Consider the following 23798-nt stretch of genomic DNA (forward strand, 5'->3'; position numbering starts at 1 on the left):
AGTAGGACTCGTCCCCGAGACTTCGCGAGTGGATGTATTTGGATTAACGAGGCGCCATGTGCTGAGGGTCTGAATGGTTCACCAGGCTCCATCCGCGGCTCGTGGTTCCGGCCGTCGGGAAAAGTCCGTCTCGGCAATCTTGGCAATGAGATTTTCTGCCCTGGAAGGATAACTCTTGGCAAATGTAACCGTTTACAGTCTGCTAGTCATATGCATGTTTCCTTTCTTTCTTCAACGCAATTGGGATCAGCCCTGGAATGAAGAATACCCAGTGTCCTCATATCTGCGTGACACAATGAAAGCACCAAGTTGAACGGCAGTCGGTTTACACTACTAGCTCGGCTCCGACGACAACCGATTGCCGCTGTGGATGTGAGTTCCAAGCGATGTGGGAATGTCTTGGACAAACAAGCCTCCACGGTGGGTGCTCTGATTTGCTTGCTCGGCCCGATGTAACCTAAAACTTACGAAAATCCCCCACAACCCGGCAACATGAGGTCGTTGATAGTTTTGATTTATCAATCTCATCTTATCAGATGGGAAATATGGAGACAGATGACGATGATCGCCGAGGAAAAATCAATCTACTCTTCGGAAATGACCCGCACTAAATACGAGCAGAGGGTATGCCTGACAAAGCTGCGGATCAAGGCACTGCAATGTTAAAGAAAATTTGATGTTGAAGCATGGGCCGATTGACCGATGTCATGAGAAGGGCGGCAGTTATGTCCACATCCGGCAGTATACAAAAGCCTCTAGACATTCCTTAGCTTGGAGGGTTTGCTATTTTCTTTCCCAAGGCCTCGCTTCCTGTCAACCAACCATCAGCCTGCAGTCACAATGCTCCGTTCTATCTCTCTCCTCAAGGCCACTGCTGTCCTTAGTCTCGGCCATGCGATATCGGCTCAAAACAGCACGACTAACTCCTGGCCATGGCAGACCTACCGCTCTGAGCCCGCATTGCAGCCCCCCTCCCTGAAGATCACTCAGACCGGCGACATCGCAGAGGGTCACCTCTTCTTCGGCCAGTCCGGCTCTGGCGCCCATAACTACTCCGTTTTCATCATGAGCAGCGACAACGAGCTGATCTGGGAGGGCCCGTACGGCGACGTCTCCGCTTGGCGCGCTCAAACATTGGATGGCGAGCCCGTCTTGACAATGTACACAGGTATCACGATGCCAGAGCCCTATGGCTTCGGCTACGGTGCCGTGTTCATCTATGACCAAACCTACCAGAACATCTACAACGTTACCCTTGCCCAGCACAAGGATGGTCTTAATTTGCAGACCTTCACCAGCTGGGATTCTTCCGGCCTCACAAACGGGAGCTGGATCGACATGCATGAAGACCTTATCACGCCCCAAGGCACCATGTTTTTCCCAGCCAACAACGTCACACAGACGGATCTGACCTCTGTTGGTGGCCCTACAGACGGCTGGATCGTTGACTCCCTCTTCTTTGAGATGGACATCAAGACGAACGAGATCCTCTTCCAGTGGAGCCATCTGGACCACTTGGACGAAATCCCTCTGGCTGACTCTGCTGTGGTCTACCCTCTAGAGGATCTCGGGAGTAACCAGTCGTACCCCTGGGGACCATTTCACATCAACTCGGTTGAGCGATTTGCGGATGGCGGCTTCTTGGTGTCATCACGATACTACTGCTCCATCTTCAAGATTGCCCATGATGGATCGGTCGAGTGGACTCTGAGCGTAAGTTTCACTCCTTGTCTTGTAATGAGTTGCAACTGACAAACGTAGGGTCGCACTGGTGGCTCCTTCGCTCTGAAGAACGGCCTGTCCTTCTGCTACCAGCACGATGCTCGCATACACGCCGAGGGCAATGGCACTACGCTTATTTCGCTGTTCAACAACGATAATAGCGGCGTTGTTTCTGGGTAAGGCAAAACCTTTATCCAGATTTTTGGAATTTGTCATCTAATTTCACCAATGCAGTGTCAACCAGACTTCTGGCATCCTTCTGAAAGTCAATACGGCCACTTGGGAGGCTACTCTGGAGCACGAATTCATCGATCCTGAGGACACCATCTTCGCTGTATCCCAGGGTAATGTTCAGGTTCTGAACGACGGAAGCGGCCACGTGGTCATTGGCTACGGTAGCACGCCCAAGATCAAGGAATTCAATGCCGAGGGCGAATGTGTCTTCACCGCACAGTTTGGTGAGGATAAACTCATTCAGAGCTACCGAAACCACCGATCCCCTTGGGTTGGAAAGCCTTACTACGGTCCCAAGGCTTTCGCCTGTAACGTCAATAACCAAACCGAGGTCTATATGAGCTGGAATGGCGCGACTGAGAATGAAAAGTGGACGGTGTTCGCTGGCGCATCTGAGGACGCCTTGAGTGAAAAGGTTACTGTTGGAAAGACCGGCTTCGAAACAAAGGCCGTGTTTGCTGGCTCTGATCAATTCGTCCGCGTCGAGAGCGCCGGCGATGGTATCAAGACTGGTGTGTCCGAGGTTGTAGCTGTCGAGAGCCAGTGCTAGGTCAATGGTTTCTTGTCCACAACTGAGGCCTTTTATGGCATTGTCAAGGTTATCTAAACGAAAAGAACCACTCAGACGGATCGTGTAAAGTAGAAAGTAACATTTGATTAAATTTCGGGAACAGTGGACGAATCGTTACAAGCCATGAGTGATGAATCATGGATAGCTGCAAGGAACCCGCTGTCTTTCAAAAGCTTCTTTTTAGTGCACCTGCCCACTACGGTCGTTATCAGCCCCACCAACGGATGTAGATACGTTGCTTGTCCAGGGTCCAGGAGCCGGTCTACCGGGACCGAGATAAGCCACCCGCGGCTTCCAGAGCTCGTGCCCCGTGCCCCATGCATCCTTTGCTTCAAGAATCTCGTTTCCCCCGCACTCTCTGCTCATCACCGCTGGGTGCAACGTGTTGGTATTCATCGCCACTCAATTGGATCCCGGCTCTACAGGATTTACCATCGTCATGAATACTGAACGTCTCGCGGCCAGGCCTCATCCGGCCAGCAATCCCGATGGCGATTGGGTTCATCTCGGCACCAGCGAGAAGCATGAAGCTACGCCTGCTGACCTTGAGTCAATGCCTGAACGTATCGTACGGATTACTGCGGACGAGAAAGACCTCACAAAGTTCTACAACATCAAGTTTTCACCGACCAGGTCTCATCGTCTTGAGAGCTTCTACAACGAAGAGCTTGAAAGCTTGTTCAAGGCGCCGTTCGACACATATAGCCAAGAAGACAAAATCGACTTCTTGCTTCTTCGAAACTATCTGAGAAAAAACATTCGTGTCTTGCTTCTGGACCGTCAGCGAGATGAGCAAGTAAAATCCGTAGTTCCGTTTGCTCAGACTCTTGTCGACATCTGCGAGGCTCGCCAAAACATGGTCCCCGTTGACAGCAAGAAGACCGCCATGGCTTTGAATGAGACAGTCAAGAAGATCATAACAACGACAAAGGCTATCCAAGCCAAAGAGATCAAAGCAAGCGACTCGACCTTCTCGCGGGCCATGAGCACCATTGACCAGATCCGAGGTCACATTGAGGAGTTTTATGGGTTTTACGCCCCGTACGACCCTTTGTTTCCCTGGTGGTGTTCAGTGCCCAAGCAACAACTTGACGAGGCCCTCTTTGGCATCAAGGCAGTAATCGACGCCCGACTCACACAGAAAAACGGGCCCGGGTCTATCCGTGCTGCAGTCGAACCAATCGGGAGAGATGGCCTTCTCAATGAGCTTGAAGCGGAAATGATTCCCTACACGCCCGAGGAGCTCCTCAAGTTGGCTCAAGAGCAGTACGATTGGTGCGAAAAGGAGATGAAAAAAGCTTCACGCGTTCTTTTGAGCGAAGAAGGTGGCTCTGTTCGCCAGGAGATAAAGGGAAATGAGAGGATATCGGGGTAAGTAAAGCCGGATGGCTGCCTGAGTAGGAACTAACATTCTTTTAGTCTCGAAGCGGCCAGTCCAGGCTTTGGCGATGATTGGAAAGCCGCGATGGAATACGTCAAAAACAGCTATGTGGAGCCAGGGCAACAGCCGCAAATGGTTCGCGAGCTGGCTCTCGAGGGGATCGCTTTCGTTAAGAAGCATGATCTAGTCACGGTACCAGAGGTAGCTGAGACCTGGCGCATGTTCATGATCTCAGCAGAACGCCAGAAGGAGTCGCCATTCTTTCTTGGTGGTCCATCTTTCTGGGTCTCATATCCGACCCCCACAATGGATCACGACCTAAAGATGATGGTGATGCGCGGCAACAACCCTCACTTCTCTCGTGCTACAGCCTTCCACGAGCTCATTCCTGGGCATCGGCTCCAGCTCTTCATGGGCAAGCGCCACCACCCTTATCGAAAGCTCTTCTCCACGCCTTTCTTCGTTGAGGGCTGGGCCATGTACTGGGAATACGTCCTTTGGAACAGGGGTGACTTCTTTGTAAGTGCAGCGGACAAAATCGGCACGCTTTTCTGGCGCATGCACCGATGCGCAAGGATTATCTTCTCTCTCAAGTACCATTTAGGGGAGATGACGCCCCAACAATGTGTTGATATGCTGGTCAATTGGGTTGGACATGAGAGGTCGAACGCCGAGGGCGAAGTCACCAGATCGTTTGGCGGCGACTACTCCCCGTTGTATCAGGCTGGATACATGCTGGGGGCATTGCAAATGCACGGCTTGCGGGAGGAGGTGTTAACGAAGGGTCTCATGGGTGAGAAAGAGCTCCACGACAAGATTCTGAAGGCAAACACAATGCCCATCGAGCTGCTTCGGGCGCTGCTCCTGAACCAGAGTCTAAGTCCGGACCAAACCTCCAAGTGGAGGTTCTACGACTGAGCCGTAGCAGCAATATGGCAACCACATAGCGCCTGTCACACAGTTATGTAATTATGTTATGGTCGTCTCAAGACAGAATTTTCCTCCAGAACAACTTTCTTGTCTCCGTGATCCCAAACTGTCTGTTCACAGGACTGCCGATCCAGAGGGACGGATGTGCGGGGGCGGATGCGGGCTCTTAGCTTTCGGGTTATATCAAGCCGGTATTAGGTCCATCGACCCTGGAACCATATCTATGGCAGCCTCCGCTGTACTTTACGCGTATTGTCAAACCCCACACCTCTTTCGACTTCAATAATGCCGGATCATGTATATCGGAACGAGCTGAGCTACCGGGACGAAGCCGCTGGCTCAGTCGTTGACGTCTCCGGCGGGTCGGCGCTGGAGTTTCGACTTACAGCACTGAAGAGCTGGTGTTGAGCTGGGGCGGTGGGGCGTCGTGGTACACAGCCGTGCTGGCATAGATGAAATACCTGTCTCGGGTTCATCTTGAATGCAATCTATGCATCACTGCTTCCGACCTCGCGGACTATCCTCCATATGTCCTCGGTGTGAACGAGGTTGCCGAAGCGGGTTTTTTTAGGCTTGCTAATGCAAAAGTAGGACTTGCCTTCATAGGTGGAGAAACGGACAAAGCCCGTTGGCTATGTGGAGCTTGTGTAAGCCGCTCGCGGGATTTGCCCGCTTCACTCTCCGAAGCCGCATTCTGGCCAGCGACTAGTTCCGCTGGTAGGGAAATCTGGTCAAACCAAACAGAGTTGTCTTTTATCTATCCTGTCATTGTGGACGCCATCAATATTTTGAGTTCATCAGATTCAGACAACATCAGCTTCAACTTCGACGCATTTAGACCAGCATTGTGCTCATTCCCGCAAAAGTCTCTTCAGAATGACGGTGGTTCACATTGGTAAGATACCATCGCATCGTCCTAGCGACATCTCCATACCCTTATGTTGTATAAGAAACAAAATTAATTTCAACCCAAAGTTCTCTTCAAATTCCGCTCGGATGTCTCAGACGAACACAAGGAGACTTTCGTCCGCGAGCTTAAGACACTAAAGTCTCTGTCATGCGTCAAGGACCACCGCTTGATCGTAGGCGGACCTTCCGTCACGGATCCCATCGAGAGAAGTAAGGGGTATCATTTCGCTCTGCTGAGCTTTCATCAAGACCGCAAAGCGCTTGAGGAATATCAAGCAAGTGCGGAGCACCACAGGTAAGCACTTAAGCCCATGCCGTAATGATAAAGCTAATCTAAATGTCATGAAGGGTTACCAGCAACTACCTCTGGCCGTTCAAAGAGGACGTCACAAGGTTTGATTTCGAGGTTGCAGAGGAGGACGAGTACATGTGCCAGTTTGTCGCAAAGGGACTAGCAAATGGATCTGCCTAGACGTTTAATGTCTGCGGTTTTGCTGATAGGTATTAACGTCAGCAAATGATAGAGGACGCAAAAGCATACGCGGGCTGTGAAGTCGTTTTTTCTACCGAGTAGCATCTGGGCTACTGTTAGAGAAACCTAGTCCTCTTTTTAGTATAGTTGTACATACTGAACGCACAACCAAACTAGAACTGAATTTTTCTCCGCCAGTATGTCGACCAAGCAAACATTCAATCATTTGCAGTATCTGATTCATACACATAGCATCAGCTCTCATGACTTTCATTCGTTGTGTAATGAAGGGCAATGGCTTCCTTATGCTTGATAAATGACATGAAGATCGTTAATATTTCTAAGTACGCCCCGTAGACGAAGTAATCCCGCCATCAATCACAATTCTCTGCCCTGTGATATATCTGGCCTCATCCGAAGCCAGGAACAACGCTGAATTAGCAACATCCCATGCATCTCCCATCCAACCCATCGGTACTTGGTCCTCCCTCATCTTCCTGAACGCTTCATACCCGCCTTCCTGAGGGAACCTTTGCGACAAGCTCTTTATGTACGGCGTGTCCATCAAGCCTGGCACAACCGTATTCAAGCGCACCTTCTTCTTCGCGTAGATGACCGCCGTCGCCTTGACAAACTGCATAATAGCCGCCTTTGTCGTGTTGTACGCAATCTGTGGCTTGCCGATGTACCGCATGCCCGCGATGCTGGAAACACATACAATACTGCCTCCGAATTCCTGCTTCTCCATGACGGGGAGAACATGATGACACGCGAGGTACACGCTCTTCAGATTCAAGTCCATTTGCGAGTCCCACGTCTCCTCGGCCATTGTTGCAGGACACCCCGGCTGCGACTGCCCAACATTCGTCAAGAGAATATCAATGCGGCCATGCTTGGCGAGGCAGGCGTCCACAAGTGCCTTAACGGACTCCGAGGACGTTGCGTCCGTCGCGACAACATCGCATACACCGCCAATTTCTTCGATTGCTGCCTTGGTTTTTGTTGTGGACTCGACGGTGCGGTTGCCGCCAAAGATGATGGCGCCCTGCTTGGCGAAGGTGACGGCGCACGCGGCGCCGATGCCCCAGCCGTCTGAGCCTGATTGGCCGAGGCCGATGACAAGGGCGACTTTTCCTTGGAGACTGAGCATGGCGATGGGTGACGGAAAAGGAAGTATTGGTCGGGATAAAGTTGTACAGAGCTCTTTAGTGGATTGCTCACAGCAGTGAATTGTAACAAGAGGGATTAAGCTGATTGAAACAAGTTCCAATTTTAAGCAAAGCGAAACATCAATGGAAGGAAAGACCCCGATGCCATTCTCAGGGTAATCTGGTGGCATTCCATCTCCATAGGTGTCGGGCGGAGAAAGTCCGTCACCACGGACAAGCCGCCGAAACCATCGGCCGCTCTATTGCCGACGGAATCACGACATGCGGAGTCCCCGCACCAACACCAGGGAGCTGCGGATAAGTAAGTTCTGCTAGCCAACCATAAGAAAGGAATTGTAATTCTCGACACAGCAGTACATCATCTCATTTCCAACAATCGTAACAATGAGCGAACAGTCGTCGACGCCAGAGAAAGGCGGCAAGCCCCCCGTGACGGGAGACTACGACCTCTCGACGCCTATCGACTCCAGCGTCGGTTTGCGGCAGGGTCTGACCTCGTACGGAGACAATCACTTCAGTCTCTTCCTTCGGAAAGTGTTTATCAAGGCCCTCGGCTACAGCGAAGATGCACTCTCAAGACCCATCATTGGCATCGTCAACACCTATTCAAGCTTCAACCCGTGCCATGCCAACGTCCCGCAGTTGATTGAGGCCGTGAAGCGCGGAGTGCAGCTGAACGGCGGCTTGGCCATAGATTTCCCAACCATCAGTATTCACGAGAGCTTCTCATCGCCAACAAGCATGTACCTCCGCAATCTGATGAGTATGGACACGGAGGAGATGATCAAGGCGCAACCGTGTGATGCGGTAGTGCTTATTGGAGGTGAGTTGGGTAGAGTAGTGAGACCAGTGAGATGCAATGAGACTGATGATAGACAGGGTGCGATAAGACAACCCCGGCTCAACTGATGGGCGGAATATCTGCCAACAAGCCCATCTTGCATCTTGTAACGGGCCCTATGATGCCGGGAAGTCACAAGGGTGTGCGGATTGGCGCTTGCACCGACTGCCGCAACAATTGGGCTGCTTTCAGGGCCGGCAAGATTGATATTGAGGAGATCTCGGCCATCAATGATGAGCTTGCACCCACGGTATGGTCTCGTCTACGCTTTGAACTATGAGCATTCACTGACTGTAACAGGGTGGTACTTGTGGTGTTATGGGCACCGCGTCGACTATGGCGTGCATCCTAGTTGGTCTTGGAATGATGCCGTTTAAGGGTGCCACCGCACCGGCCGTCTCGTCCACCAGATTACGAATCGCCGAGCAAACCGGTAGCCTTGCCGTTGCTCTCCACAAGAAGAATCTAAAACCGCAAGATCTGCTCACCCGCGAATCTTTCCTCAACGCAATCACAGTTCTGCAAGCCATTGGCGGCTCGACCAACGCCGTCGTCCACATGATGGCCATCATCGGGCGCCATCCCGCCGTTGCGGGAACCATCACGCTCGACACATTCGATGAAATTGGGAGAAAAACGCCTCTCCTGGTGGATCTGAAACCCAGCGGACAGAATTACATGGATGACTTTCACAACTCGGGCGGTATGCTGGCGCTTTTGCACGAGCTGAAGCCCCTGCTGCATCTCAATGCAATGACGGTGACCGGAAAGACGCTGGGAGAGGAGCTTGACAGCACGCCTTTCACTCCTATCCCCCGAGATAGTTTGGTCAACTGTCTGCAACCTTTCAACGACCCTTTATACCCGGCCTCAGCTTTGGCTGTTCTCCGTGGCAACATCGCCCCTGGCGGTGCTGTGATGAAGCAGAGTGCTTCCAAGGACCGTCGGCTTCTCAAGCATTCTGGCCCAGCGGTTGTGTTTGCAGGCTCGGCAGATATGGCTCTCCGTATCGATGACCCGGATCTGGAGGTCACCCCTGATAGTGTTCTGGTCCTCCAGAACATCGGACCTGTCGGCAACCCAGGTATGCCTGAAGCCGGTCTTATACCCATCCCCCGAAAGCTTGCCTCGCAGGGAGTGCAAGACATGCTTCGGCTGTCCGACGGCAGAATGAGTGGCACGGCAGGCGGTACCATCGTTCTTCATATCTCCCCCGAGGCAGCCGATCCCGAGTCGGTCTTGGGCATCGTCAGAAGTGGTGACATTATCACTTGCGACGTCGAGCAGCGCATCATCAAGGTCGAAATATCTGATGAAGAAATTCAGAAGAGAATAGCTGAAAAGAAAGAATCGTTGGCCAAAGAGGAGAGTAACGGAAGCAGTACCGCGCCTTGGGTGGCAAAGAAGAGAATTCGCGGCTACCGAGGACTCTACTTACGCTCAGTCTTGCAGGCTGAAGGGGGTGCTGACTTTGATTTCCTCACAGCAGATGGACCTTCTTAATTTATCAGGTAGTTATGCAGGGAGTGCATGTAAACTATAACAACTCGCGTTTATCATTTGTACATGGCCTATATCCTCAGCTGAAATTGGGGTACGTTGGTATGAAGTCATCGAAAAGACCACGCATGATGCTGTCCAAGCTCCCTGTATCTCCTATCTGCAACTGCTCGCCAAACGAAGTGCTAGCAAGAAAGGACTCGAAGGGATCCTGCGGCAGTAATGTTGAAGGAATCCCAGCCGCGATGGAAGCCATGGTCATCTGGTGAGACAGTCCTTCGGAGAAGCCGGGTCGAGCTGCCGACGTCCCATTCACACCAGTATTCCCATCATACGGGCTCACTGTCTCAACATTTGCCGGCTCGATCCTCGACGACTGACGTGGGTTCTGGGATTCAATGGAAGAGGACTGGTTGGTAAGATCCTTGATCCATCGGATAGTCGCCCGAACCATGTCATCAAGGATGTCTCTGCAACGCTTTGCCCCAGACCAGTGCTCCCCTGTAGCAGCTAAAACCCCCAGACCAGCGCTAAAGTCAGACATAATAATGTCTAAAGGAGTCTGCCTGGGGATGTCAGGAACCACTTTGATGCAGTACAGCATGGTTATGATACCCAGAACTGCGGAATGGCACGTGTTCCAGGTGTGAATCAGTAAGTTCTGCTTATACAGCTGATCGAAAAGAAGGACAACCTCGCGTGCGGCAACGTAGCACTTTCTTAGTGACACGGGAGACGGGTTCGGGATGGCGGGGCTAGGTCGTAGCACGAGCATACGAAGGCTTTGGCATCTGACTTGGCAAATGGTACGGATGTAATCGCAACCGGGCACCTCAGGGATCCTTCCGTACCATTCATCCAACTTCAGGAGCATTTCTTGTTGCCATTCGTTGATGTCAATTACCGCAGGGTAGGCGTATCTAGGAGTTTCGCGGACGATGCTGTTCGCAACATACTTGAATTCCGAGTTGAGTTTTGCCAGTCGAAACAAATGGATCGAGAAGGCCATGCGGCCTGTATACACACTGTTCGATGGTTGGTTAAAGGCCTGAAACGAGCTGTCATCGATATCTTGCGGCAGCTAAGAGATTTTCAGTAATGGTCGGTTTGCTAACAAAAGATTGATACTAACTCGAAGATCACATGCTTCATCTCGCAAGCCAATCGGGCGCCCCATCATGGTTGCAATCATCCTGTCAAGAGTGAACACTACCCAGAATATCCTGGTTCTCATCTCCTGCTCGAGGAGGGAGATGCCAGAGTTTGTGTTAATGTCGCGCTGCAATCCTAGGTCTAGGACAGCAGCGATGCACTGATAGTTGAGGTACCAGATGTTGAGGCGCATATGAGGGCTATGCATCGTGAATATCGCTAGCAAGAGAAGGCATTGCAAGCCGGGGATCGAGCTATCAACGCTGACCCGGTCGAAGTACTGCATGGCCGAAAGGCAGTAGGACTCTCCCGGAAGACGCGCCCTTAGTCTGCGAGACAGGACAGTAGACCCAAGAGCCAGAACCATGAACACCTGGAAAGCGCCCATTGGCCCACGATCGGTGTCAATGCCGCTATCATAGACTTGATCAAGCAGATTCATAAATGTCGGTTGGTGTAGGATTGGGAACTGGCAATTGATGGCATCAAAGAAGTTCTCTGCCAACTGTTTTCCATGTTCCCTACTTGGTAATGGCATCGGGCCATGCATCGCCTCGACTATGGCAGTGGGTATTGAAAAGGTCGGTCCTGATGGCCTAGTTGGCCAGACCGCCTGGTCGTCTTGACGGTTTGAGGTCAACATAAGGCGAGCCAAGAAGTATCCACTTGACGGCCCAATATACTTGGGGTCCTGGCTGCTGCCAAGTGAGACCATCCCGATCTCGTGAGAAAGAGTGCTACTGGCCGTGGTATCAGCCAGCCGCGGTTCCGAGCGAATGGGTTGTGTGGCTTGTTGTGGTTCCGAAGACGCGAGTGATTGGCCTCGGACACTTTGAGCGTTTTGGTGTGCCAAGTTGGCCTCGGGCTGTTCACTGATGACTTCGATCATGGAGTCCGGTGCCAAAGTTTCTTCGCCATCGACATCCATGTCGAGGTCACCGGGCGGGCCTTGGCCGAGGTCCACATCAGGGCATCTTTCACGGACGATGCCTTCAAGCCATTTGATCCGCTCTTTCAGGTTTGCAATTTGACTAATCCTTGATCAGACACGTTTCTCAAATTGCAGGCCAGGGCTCGACTCACGCTCTTGGTAAGTCCCGGAGACGAATACTCTCACCATCGGTACAAGCCACACCAGCCTTCTTGCAGTTGTTGCACACTGGGAGTTGTCCATCGCACTGCTTCCAGTCAGCTCCCGTTCCGTATCACATCGTTCTACACGCCCCACTTACGCGGATCTTCCTCCGCTGGCACCGGGAGCAAGCCAACCTCAACCGGGGGTTCCTCCGAGCCTGTCGAGCCTGTTGGCGGGGATTTCTCTCACCGGGCATGTTCCGACCTCTTGCTGAATCGGCGATGATGCGGCTTGTGATTTTACTATAGCAGGCTCAACTACCGTCCACCTCGGGCCTGGTAGAAAGGATTCGGGAAATGTCCGAAACCGGGACAAAGGAATGTAGCTGGAAAAAGGCGGCGAGAAACTAACACGTGCGGGGTTTCCCCGCGCACCGAGTTTGTTGAGCCGGGGAAAGTCCGCGCTCGGGCGTCATTCCCGCCCCTTCTGTGCTCAACAGCGGATCATCACGAGCTCACAGTTTTTGGTACTTCACTCTGAGTCCCCATTATTTGTTTAACATTTATAGCCGTAATTCATCATCATTCAAATCGTTTTCATATCCGTTTCTGTTTCACTCGGGCAATTGTCATTAGTCTTCAAGTGCCACACAACTTCATCACTCATCAACAAGGTATCTAGTGTGACAACAACCACCAAGATGGCCGACGAATCCCAAAAGATCCCAGTCGCCGCGTCCGAAGCCCGCCGATTTGTCGAGGACATTCTCAAAGGCAACGGTGTACCCGCCGAGAATGCCGCGATCGTCGCCCGCTGCCTCATTGCTGCCGACCTTCGCGGCGTCGACACACACGGTATGAATCGCGTCCCCTCCTACATGGAGCGTATTCGTCAAGGCGTTCTCGATGCCGCCGCCCAGCCCGAACTCAAGCAGGTTACCCCCGTTGTTGCGCATGTTGACGGCAAGAACGGTTTTGGCTTCGTCGCGGCGACCGTGGGCATGGCCGCGGCTATTGAGTCCGCCAAAACCTTCGGCATTGGCATGGCAAGCGTCTCGCACTCGAACCACTTCGGTATGAGTGCGTGGATTGTGCAGCAGGCGCTCGACGCGGATATGATGAGCTTGGTTTTCACCAACTCTAGCCCCGCATTGCCAGTCTGGGGTGGCAAAAGTAAACTCATGGGCGTGTCGCCGATCGCCTGTGGCGCGCCCGGGAAGGACAAGCCATTCATCCTTGACATGGCACCGTCGGTCGCCGCCAGGGGCAAGGTTTACAAGGCTAAGAGACGGGGTGAGAAGATTCCCATCGGCTGGGCTCTCGACGGCGAGGGCCGGCCGACGGATGACCCAGCCGCAGCATTGGAGGGCGTCATGCTTCCCATGGGCGGCCCCAAGGGCTCAGCGCTATCGATCATGATGGACGTCTTCTCGGGCGTCTTCTCAGGGTCTGCCTTCGCAGGCCACGTAACGACCCCGTACGATCCTTCCAGGCCAGCCGACGTGGGCCACTTCCTTGTCGCCATCAAGCCGGACCTCTTCATGAGCCTGGACGACTTCCGCGAGAGGATGCATTACTTATATCAGCGCGTTGTAGGCGCAGAAAAGGCTGCGGGCGTGGAAAGAATCTACTTCCCTGGTGAGATTGAGCAACTGAATCAGCAAGAAAGAGAAAAGAGCGGAATACCTTTGGTCCAAGCAGAAATTGACGCCCTCAATGAAGAGGCCAAAAGAGTTGGTGCACAGTCGCTAGCTACAACGATGAATATTGAATGAATCGATAGCCGAAACGCGGTTAAATACCCAAGACAATGTATCCCATTAGATTCTCTCAAAGAATCAAACAAAATTGACAAAAGATATAACCCAGAGTTCAACCGGATCCTGATGGGTTCCATTCAGTCAAGTTTGTACTGTTTGAGTTAATCGCTAAGGTATCGGAGAACCGCCAGTGTGGACTGCTTGGCTCCAAACCATTTGTCGAGCAGCATTAATTACTGCTGATGACGGCGAGTGCTTTGTGCGGCTTCTGAATGGTCGTTATTGCCACTTTCAATTGTGAGGACTGCTTACTTTATCTATTAGACATCCACAAGTGCTCTCGAAGCTCCTTCCCCGCAAGGGTTACAGTGTGGAGGTGTCGAGTATTCTCTTTCCTTCCTCCAAAGTTTCTGCTTCCAAAACCAACCCCCTTGTTCGGAAAAGGAGGGCGAGACTGCAATAGACACTCCCAGTCGGACCCTCTCTGACCTGAAGCAGAAGGCAACACACTCATTCTCAATTGGCTCCTTCTCTCAACCCTTGTTGCTCTGGGTTGAGCTGACGTCGACTCATCCCTCGGCATCGCTCCCAAAAACCAACATCCTCCATTCCCAACCGTCCATACCATCTCCCGAATTACCCGTTACTCACATCGTTCTTTTTTCTTGGAAGTCCATCCGTCAGCATTAACAATCATGAAGTTCAATACCATCTCCGTGGCTCCCTTGCTGCTTACCTCGGCCGCCATCGCTGGTGCAGCCTCCCCTTCTCTGCCACCGGACTCCCTTCGCATTCGAGAGCAAGGCCCTTTCTGTACCAATCACGCCAAAGGTGCCGTTCAAGACGTCGATGGGGCTCACTCCGTCATGTACAAGGCAAGCCACAAGTTTCGCTGTTATCACGACACTACTGGAGAGGGCAACTTTCGACGCAACATTCGTCACCAACCGGATGGAAAATCTGCCGCCGTCCTATCCCAAGGTCACGTCAACAAGCCACCTCTGAGACCCACAACAGATTGCTGTATTGATACGGGCTCCTGTCTCCCTCCCTGGCACGAAGCCTTGAAGTGGTGTTAGGACCATCCTGATTCGGACAGATGCCCTTGGCTTCCCTGGACACTAGATCCCCAAACCTTCAACTCGGACGACGGCAATGCAATCCGACTCGGCATCGAGTGGGCTTTGAAGGCCGCCTGTCTTTGGTTTCCCAATGCATGTTCTCCACATCAGGTCGAGGATGCCATGGACGTCTTGTCAAACATCAAGTTGGAGGTTGCCATTCAAGCACTCCGGGATAGTTTGGGCGCAGAATGCGAAGAGTCTCCTTTACTTTGCCGTTACGTTCCATTGACAATGGAAGCACTCTTCTCGGTCATGGACGTCGTTGCGGACGTCGCAAGGCTAATCCAAGCCGTCTCAACGGATGATGGTCTTGACATACGAGCCGCAAACACCCACCTCAAGTCATCTGATCTACCGACTCCGAAAGGTGTTTCGGAAACAACGCCAGAATACATCATTCGAAGGCTTCAGATCAAGCTGAACGACCTATGTGGACAGAAGTCTCCCTCGTTGTGCCATTACGTCCCTGACTTTCTTGGTTTTGTCAGAGAGACCCTTAAAGATACAGAGGAGAGTTGCGCAACGCTATCTGAAGCTTTCCAGGCTGGCCTCTCTAGATTGACATCACCTCGTCAACCTACTTCGAAGAGCAACACCGATGTAAACAAAAGCCCTTCGATCAGCTTCGCAAAGAGCATCACCCAGGAAATAGCCAAACTTCTCTGAGGGGGCAAGTTATAGCAACCCGAGAGGCGAGGCATTAAACGACTTCAGTACTTCAAACGTGACTTCGACGGGATCGAGATGAACGGCCACTGTTGCAAAGATTTTGAGACGCGTGTACAGCCAGCACCGGTAATGGGTGGAGGGAAGGCACGGTAGCGAGAACCGAGGAACGTGGAGTATAGCTAACTACCTACGTCAATCAACGCAAGAATCGCTTATGAGACATGGCTTCTGACTTTTCCATGGCATGTAATTGAACCCTGTTTGTTCACAAGCCAGAGCCGGTTTCTGCTATGAAAGGACTGAGCCACCACCGTACGTAGTCTAACTGCCTTCCCATGGCTTAAAATTATCCGTAGCCTGGGGAAAGTTTCATTCGATCCGTGGTGATCACTTGGTGAACGTTCCGAAGATGTGAGGCACCACTTGGAACCACTGTTCAGCGGGTGGCGGCGCGACATCCACCTTATCCCAGGGCCCTGCAGATCTCAGGTTTCTTTGGGTGTCGCGACACAGCTGGCAGCCATTTAAGGCACGAGGCCAGACGAGGTTGACGAAACCTGAGTCAGATGTTAGTACGGGACGTGGTCTCATTAACAAACTCGTTTGGACATCGCCTACGTTGATAGAGCTGAATGGGCCAGCTGCGCGTCGCCTTGACATGTTCATACAGGTACCATCTTCCGCCCTTCTTCAGGTACGAATATAGCTCGGCGATGTTCTTCTCGGGTTCGGGAATGCTGCACAAGCAGAGAATCGAGACGATACAGTCGACGCTGCCTTTTTCGATTTTGCCATTCCATGCCGTCGGGTCGGAAAGGGACTCGATACCCGTGGGAACGATCTCGTACGTGCCCTCCAATCCAGCGTCCTGCACCCGCTTCCTGAGTGCGGGGTGGGCTCCGGCATTGGGCTCTACGCCGTAAACTTTCGACACGCCCTCCGCGATTCTACGTCTCACGCCGCCCTGTGCTGCATTGGGTTTCTCGCCGCCCTTGGAGAAGAGATTTACCCAAAGCCCAGACCCGGGGCCGATCTCCAGCACTATACCACTGACAGGCGGGTGTACAGGGTCCTCGACAACGCTGCCGCCCGTGACGCGGCCCTCGAGTAGGGCGACCATGCGGTCCGAGTTGCCGATACGAATTCTAGGGCCCCACCAGCTCCAGAAGGCAGAGAACCAGGCGTCTTGAAGGCGGGAGGGGGATGTGAGGGTAGCTAGGTCAGCGGAGCGGAGGAGGCGGAGGACGGTGGGGGGCAGGTAATAGAAGGTGTTGGAGAGGAAAATCCAGGGGCCTACCAGACCCCAAAAGACGTCGGATATTTGGGAGAGGGTAGACATGATGGGTAAGATAGGGATGGACGAGGTTTGATGGCGGGGAGGGCGAGAGTTTCTGAGCGAAGCATGGGAATAAGACTTGCGGCGGCGGAAGAGTACTAGTCGGGCAAGAAAAGCACGCACTCCAGACTTCACAAGTGAGATGGATGTGCGAAAGTTGATATGCGACGCCAGGGTCCGATCAGTTTATAAGTGGGTGAAGAGTCGCCGACCTTCCGGTGTGGGAAGACATATTAGTCAGTTTGGTATGCATCAATTGGTGGGTCCAGGAGATAATGCAGTTATCGTAAAAGAACGCCCCGCTAGGCCGGCCCACTTCGTCGTCCGACCTGGAGCACAGAGCTCCCTCTTCTAAATCCAACTTCGCATCTTGCTTCGCGACTGCACCTTCGATCTCATAATATTGATATAACCTTCTTGTATCACTCTTTGCCTTCCCAATCTCACAGTTTTCGCTACTGGTTACACCATCGCTTGTCATTGGATAACGGCGAGGATGCTATCTATCCATGGGATATGTCCCGCCACCGAAGTCCCTTTGCCCGCTGCATGGGAGCCGTTCATGACGACTGGCCAGCCTGATACCATCGCGTATCCCATGCTGTCAGAGTCTGCTGAGCTTGGCTGCGGCTGCTCGAAGTGGTCCGCCTCGATGAGTTGCTAGCCATCGAGAGCAGCCTCTCGGGCAATTCCATGGGACTTTGCTGCAAATATACGCCCATCATTGACGCTGTATCCTGGTAGGCGACTGACCTGGTAAACCCACAGTAAGCACACTATCATCGTCGCATCCATAAGAATCGTGCTTACCCGCCATTGGAAGTGGTGGCAGCGGAAGGTGCAGATTTTTGGGACATTCCGAAGACGCAAAGTGAAGCGTTTTCTGGTATATGAGCTGACTAATTCCTGTTGGCAGCTTGAGCGCACTGTAGATTCCGTCTGATTGAGATGTTCGCAATGTTCCCTTCGACATGCTTTTCTCTTCTCAATTACTGGAGACCACTCCGTTGATATACTATCCTGAGGATGTCACTTTCCATTCTCAAGTCCTCCATTTGGCCTCAATCATGCCCTACTTATTCGAGGAAACCCAAAAGACACGAACGCGCTGTTCAACATCTGCTAGGCTTTCCAGATCTTCAACTCGGCCGAAAGACAGGGGGGAATTGGCATGCAGCACTTGCGCGAAGCTGCGCAATCCTGCAGACTTTCAAACGCCATTTTGAGTCGTACCTAGGCTCGTCATGTCGGTCACCAGCATCGTTATCATTGGTTGCACCCGCATATGACTGCCCGGATTTGGCGCGATCGAAACCTTGGCAAGGCGTAGCCTGCATAGAAGCAAAGAGCGCGAGTGCGCCCTAGAGCAATTCCTATGAAGGTGCTCTTCGAGGGGTTGCAGAGCCTGACTCCTATTCTCTCCTTTTCGTCCGCTTTTTCCACATTTCGCTTCACGCAATTGGGAAATTATTCGAATGCCAATATTCATAGTCATGGGTTACAAAACAGCCGCAAACAACCGCTCGGCGAGGATTTGGCCTGCAGAAGGGCACGATGGTACTGCACCGCAGAGAATGTCCGTTGATGGACCAGAGGGCCCCGACGAGGCCTCGAGAGGTCTGGCTTATCAATTCCTTCGAATGAACCGTGTCGCTCGTCGTGCGACTGTCGCCAATAACAGTTACTCAGGCACGCCTCCCAACTGTGTTTTGTTACAAGACTGTACTGCCGTGACAGTCGAACCCACACAGCCGCAAGGCCGGCATCATTCGTCCTTCGAGTCAGGAACAATGTCAAGCCTGGCATACCGCGTCAAAGACCCGGCCCACAATCCGAGAAAGCATCAGAGAGGGAGTCCTTCACTTGACGGCATAGATGAACAGACGGAGTCCACAGGCGAGAGGCACATCAAGAGGATTTCCAACGACTCGGGCTATGGTTCCGACATACAGCACAAACGCTGCCATCATAGAGAGTCTGTTGCCGATCGCCAGGGAGTAAACGGCGAGGTGCTCTACAAGTCCAAGGTGACTGTCATCAGCTGTCCGACGTCCGACTCTGAATGCGATGAGACTTTGGGCGTTCCTAGGCAATCCAAGCGACGCATCCGCAGGCACAGCTTGGCTGCAAACACCAAGACCACCGACATGACATCAATATCACATAAATTGCATGATGACTCAGTCATAGAGAGTGCTGGACCGGCACAATCTCCATTCCGCTCGTCCAGAGGCTTGCGGCGAGTCAAGGGAACAACCACTTTACGATCAGATATTGACGCTTGGCCACGGCCATCGAAAGTGGGTATGAAGATCACGACCATGCCTCAAGCTATTGCTTCGGACAGCCGTCATGTCCACAAACCAAACCTGCTACTCAAGACCTCAACCTAGTCTCCAACTGGCCCAGAGACGGTTCAGCCAATGGTCCAAACACAGCCCCGGCCAGCGTCTGGACCACCCGCATTTCCCGTTGATTGGCATAGAAATGGCATCCCTAAACTGGTGTTCTCGCCCGTTGAGGAACAGTCCGACTCTTCCGATGACAGCGGTGATGAATCCTCCGTGGAATCCGGTATATTCTCAATACCAAGCTCCCCGATTGAACCCTGCCAGCTTGATCAAGACGATCCATTCGCAGCCCACTTAGACGCTGTCTCTACTGCCGTCTTCGAGCATTTCAAAGATTGGCGGCAAAGGGGTGGGCAAGGCCAGCGAAACCAAGGCCGGGGGGTCAGCTGCAACACAACTGACTCTGGCCGCTCATCAAGATAGCGGTCGCGTTCCGAAATGCCTGAGCACTCTACTTCAGATGAGGATGTTCACATTGTTCCAGGGTCCATGAGGCCGAAGGTCCCCACGCCTCCTACGAAAACGCTCGCGTGTCCTTTCTGGAAGAAGGATCCTGACAACCACCGAAAATGCTACAAAAAGGTCCTTAGCAAGACCAAATACGTCAAGGCTCATTTGTACCGCTTCCATGCGGCTCCAATCACTTGCCCCTGTTGCGGGACTGAGTATCAAAGCGAGGATGTGTGAGATGAGCATTTGCGAGCCAGGCGCTGCGAGGTTGTAGAATCGGGCTATATTACGACCCACGAGGGCTTGACATCCGGGCGGATGAGGCAGGTCTCCAAACGAGCGGACCCGAGACAGTCCGAGGAGGAACAATGGTTCGTCATATGGGACACCATATTCCCCAACACACCGCGTCCTTCCTCGGCTTACATCGACGGCGCTCTCTCTGAAGATGTATGCAACTTCCATGAGTTTTTCGCCAACTCTGGAAACGACATCATACTCGATTACTTCAGAATTCACGACCTCGACTTTGAACTCAGCGATAGGGTAAACTTATATGAACGCTTCGTTAGAGATAGAGTGCTCGAAAGAATCCATGAACAATGGGCTGCTAGGAGGAGCCTACGGCAACCCCATGACGGAGACAATCTTAAGCCGCCGCAGTCGAATCCTACAGAGTCTGACCACCCAAGCCGAGCCTCATCGGCGCACAGGAACTCGTTCTTACATGGACCTGCACAGCTGCGCCTGGCGGAGGATATCCAGCCGTGCCAGCGAGTGATGTGCAGTTTACCGACCAAGGCTTTGAAGATACTGGCATTGGGAGCGATCTGTTCTATGACTCAAACACTCAGGACCTTCTCGACGATCTTGAAGGGATGTTTTCTGGCGCCGACCAACAATATGACGAGGAAAGCTTGGGGACATCATATATGAGGTAAATGCTGTGCATATCTTAGCTGAGGTTCCTGAACGTTTTTGTTACGGCTGACGCGATATATATCCAGCAAGACTTCACAACCCAAACTTGGAACATCAGACTCGTGAAGCTGTAGATTCTAATAGACTTGTGATAAGCATATTGCTGCCCCAGCTTACTAAATGGCCTGGTACCAAAGACTTGCACAACAACTCTACAAATATAAAATGTGCGCAGCCAGCCTCTCGATTGTATTCCGCCTGTTCTAAGTCATCTTGACCTTAGTTCGTTCATGTACCGATGGATCCAGACTTGAGTTGGTTTCCGTATGCCTTTCCGCGTATAATGACTGTAGGCCCATCATAGATCTGCTCCGGTTCGATCAAAACTACCTCTTTGGGCTCGTATCATCACTCACCAGCTTCTCCATTCACGCGTTCTCTCATGTATAATTTCCCGCCGAGGAAGTCAAGTAATTCGTTTTATGCCTCAAGCTACCTGCACTATCTGATCTCCGATGGCCTCAGCAGGCAACGACCACGGCACAGGGGTGCCGGTCTTGTCAGAGATCACGCACACTAGAACCTGTTGAAATAGTGAGATCTATGTGTGGCTTTCATAGGAGTTTTGTTTCGAGACCATTGTGGGTATGTTTTCTGCGTAAGGGGGACGAACTGGGTTTATGTATAATAAAGCACTCGCGAAGCTGGGGAACTGTTACTGTGCGCCGAGTCCCTTCCAGGTGAATATAAAAAGATTATCTGCCTCCCGGCGCCCTTTGTTATTCCACGGAAACTTGAACGTGAGACGTGTACTGAGAGAGTCATGTCTCCAATCAGTGATCATGGCCTTGAACTAGGTCGAATGTTAAATGTTTTGACCAAATGGCGGGGGACATTCCAAGTCCGTTGAGGCATGGTTAGCCAAGGCGATTTGTAGCACCGAGTGCAAGAACTACACAACGATCTCCCTTCTCCTGATTCTTCATGGTTGGATCCCGTCTATATATCAAGTAACTGACTAACCGTCACCCTTTTACAAAGACGTTGGGAAATTCTTCAACGACAAATCCCTCTTGAACTACTTGCCTGACACCAAAAGATTATGAGGATGTGGAACATCTGGTTATAGTCCTACATTCTAGTTAAACTTGACTTCAGGACCTGCCATAGAGTTACAGCTTGAGCCTTACATCAACACTTGCAGCATAGTGATCAGAATTGAGAACGGTGAACGCCCGAAATACCATCAGGGTGTCAAACCAAGAGGCGTGACCCGCATCAAATCGTACGCAAGATTCCACGTGTGATGCTTCTTTTGTTCAGCTGACAAATAGAATAGGCATATCCTGAATTCTCGGGCGAATCAACCAGCTCATGGATGCCTTAGAAGATTTCGTGGTTGTCTTGGACGTGCCGTGACTCTTGGAGCGTAACTCAATCTCCAGACACTCACAACCGCACTCACCACATCTAGAGCTTCTTCGAAGAAGCTTTAGACCCCGCATTTGACGCCCGGGTTGTGGCTCCTCTCCTCCTATCGTTATTGATGAGTGTGTCAACTATCAGTTGGCCGCCAACGAGGCGCCTTTCGCTATGCCCAGCCGAGGCATAGTTCGCGTTGGGCCTAGGCCATTAAAAGGGGGCTGACAACTTCTCATTCCCCAACGTGGTCCCTAAGGATTTTCTAGAGATGAGCTTCACCAGGGGAGGAGATTACGAGCAAATTCACAGAACGCTGGAGACGGTGTTGGCTAGGTTACTGCGGTTGATAGACGAGGAGCGGGAACTCTGACGCGTCATTGTCAAATTGACAGATGCTTAGGATGAACCAAATCACGCCGGTTTTTGGTGGGGAGACGATATACCAAGGAATGCCAATCTTATTAATCGTCCAAGGTCTATAACCCTGGCCCGAAATGTAAGCCGAGGCTGACATCCACATAACCCATACACCCAAACCCAGCGGGAGGCTATCGAGAGTCCCTCTACAGCACCAAAACAACCCCATTGATGCAAGACGCCCAAGTTCAAATGCTTAGGTACTTGAAAACTGCCATGATTTCGGACTTTACAGAGTCAGCATTACGGAAGATGCTCAACTGGTGTTAGGGGCCTCGGATCAAGAGTCTCCCGGCCGGTCGATGTACCCCACCGACCGAAAGGCCCCCAACTCAGGACAGCGCGGGGAGTCGGACTCACCTCCGTCGCTTATTTCAACTCCCGGGCCGACCAGTGGCAACCACACCGTCCTATCAAGCTTTGACATTGCCCTTTCGGTCCTCCTGCTTCCTCCCTGTATCAAACAATCAGGGTATTGACATCTACCCCCATGCAATAGTTCAGACCTTTTTCTTCAGCTCCTCGGTAATGGTCCAAAACCGACGTACCGCCCCCCACGAGCGTGATGCGAGCAAAAGGCCTCCCAAAAGCGCAAGCTACGCTGTACTTCGGAAGTCCCCCGCAGGGGGAAGGGGGGCGGAATCGCTCACCACCAATCCACACATTACCCCCCTTTTGGTCAGAACCTTCCAACCATACCGATTCCAATCCTGCTAGGACATGGCTGCGGGAGATACGGTGTCATATTTCCGTGATAGTCACACCCGACTGTATGCCTTGGCACTCCTCCCCTCCACTCTACCTCCCCATCGTGGCCTTCCATGAAGTTTGCCTTGACAGGTCAACGCTCAAGACTGCGACAGAGAGGCAAATGTAGAGAATCTAGAACACGATTAGCACCTACCTCGTGGCTGAACGTGCGCCATTAAATCGTCTTGACAGGGAGATCAAAAGCGATTTTCGACGCCGTCCGTAGATCACTTTTACTTAGCGGCAAGTCGATGATTACCACACCCTCTCACAACAGCCCCCTGCATTGATTACCTTGTGCTAAATGGAGGTGGTAAATCGGTCAGGGTAGAAGGTTTCAGGGGGCCGGGCGGAGAACGTCTAGCGTGAAGTTGCACGCGTGTATGGACGATTGATCTGCAGGACGACGAGACCATGTGAGGGACGAAGATAGATCTCGATGAGAACATTGCGGATTCGGGTGCAAGAACTGCATGCATAGCGCACAGTCGGCGAGGCTCGGACGCCATGGCGCCATGCGGGTGAGGTAAGCGTCATCTCTATAGTCGACGGAGTCGCAGACAAGTTTGTCGAGTGAGAACCAAGTAGCAAACCATGTGAGGGTTTAGCGAGGGCTAGCCTGTGGGCTAGGGTACGTTGGCCG

General features: G+C 52.2%; 8 protein-coding genes across 8 annotated transcripts; 5 read left to right on the forward strand and 3 right to left on the reverse strand.

The window, feature by feature from the left end:
* Positions 1-840: 840 nt before the first annotated feature.
* ColSpa_05072 (uncharacterized protein) lies at positions 841-2506 on the forward strand (the record flags this gene model as incomplete). The annotated part of the gene is made up of 3 exons (XM_049271284.1): positions 841-1713; positions 1762-1898; positions 1957-2506. The coding sequence occupies 3 exons, from the start codon at positions 841-843 to the stop codon at positions 2504-2506; spliced, it is 1560 nt and encodes a 519-aa protein (XP_049127241.1).
* Positions 2507-2966: 460 nt separating this feature from the next.
* On the forward strand, positions 2967-4826 carry ColSpa_05073 (uncharacterized protein; the record flags this gene model as incomplete). Its single annotated transcript, XM_049271285.1, has 2 exons — positions 2967-3898; positions 3947-4826. 2 exons carry the CDS (start codon positions 2967-2969, stop codon positions 4824-4826), a joined length of 1812 nt encoding a protein of 603 aa, XP_049127242.1.
* Positions 4827-5714: 888 nt separating this feature from the next.
* ColSpa_05074 (uncharacterized protein) lies at positions 5715-6219 on the forward strand (the record flags this gene model as incomplete). The annotated part of the gene is made up of 3 exons (XM_049271286.1): positions 5715-5733; positions 5814-6042; positions 6096-6219. 3 exons carry the CDS (start codon positions 5715-5717, stop codon positions 6217-6219), a joined length of 372 nt encoding a protein of 123 aa, XP_049127243.1.
* Positions 6220-6559: 340 nt separating this feature from the next.
* Positions 6560-7369, reverse strand: ColSpa_05075 (3-oxoacyl-[acyl-carrier-protein] reductase FabG; the record flags this gene model as incomplete). Its single annotated transcript, XM_049271287.1, has 1 exon — positions 6560-7369. One exon carries the CDS (start codon positions 7367-7369, stop codon positions 6560-6562), a length of 810 nt encoding a protein of 269 aa, XP_049127244.1.
* A 403-nt stretch (positions 7370-7772) lies between these two features.
* On the forward strand, positions 7773-9732 carry ColSpa_05076 (putative dehydratase NIT22; the record flags this gene model as incomplete). Its single annotated transcript, XM_049271288.1, has 3 exons — positions 7773-8211; positions 8268-8479; positions 8530-9732. 3 exons carry the CDS (start codon positions 7773-7775, stop codon positions 9730-9732), a joined length of 1854 nt encoding a protein of 617 aa, XP_049127245.1.
* Positions 9733-9808: 76 nt separating this feature from the next.
* Positions 9809-11089, reverse strand: ColSpa_05077 (pyrimidine pathway regulatory protein 1; the record flags this gene model as incomplete). Its single annotated transcript, XM_049271289.1, has 2 exons — positions 9809-10810; positions 10862-11089. 2 exons carry the CDS (start codon positions 11087-11089, stop codon positions 9809-9811), a joined length of 1230 nt encoding a protein of 409 aa, XP_049127246.1.
* Positions 11090-12656: 1567 nt separating this feature from the next.
* ColSpa_05078 (putative oxidoreductase YKL071W) lies at positions 12657-13730 on the forward strand (the record flags this gene model as incomplete). Its single annotated transcript, XM_049271290.1, has 1 exon — positions 12657-13730. The coding sequence occupies one exon, from the start codon at positions 12657-12659 to the stop codon at positions 13728-13730; it is 1074 nt and encodes a 357-aa protein (XP_049127247.1).
* Positions 13731-15895: 2165 nt separating this feature from the next.
* On the reverse strand, positions 15896-16847 carry ColSpa_05079 (methyltransferase-like protein 7B; the record flags this gene model as incomplete). The annotated part of the gene is made up of 2 exons (XM_049271291.1): positions 15896-16065; positions 16127-16847. 2 exons carry the CDS (start codon positions 16845-16847, stop codon positions 15896-15898), a joined length of 891 nt encoding a protein of 296 aa, XP_049127248.1.
* Positions 16848-23798: the final 6951 nt, after the last annotated feature.

The sequence above is a fragment of the Colletotrichum spaethianum genome (genome assembly GCF_022836535.1).
Source record: "Colletotrichum spaethianum MAFF 239500 DNA, contig11, whole genome shotgun sequence".
Taxonomy (NCBI): domain Eukaryota; kingdom Fungi; phylum Ascomycota; class Sordariomycetes; order Glomerellales; family Glomerellaceae; genus Colletotrichum; species Colletotrichum spaethianum.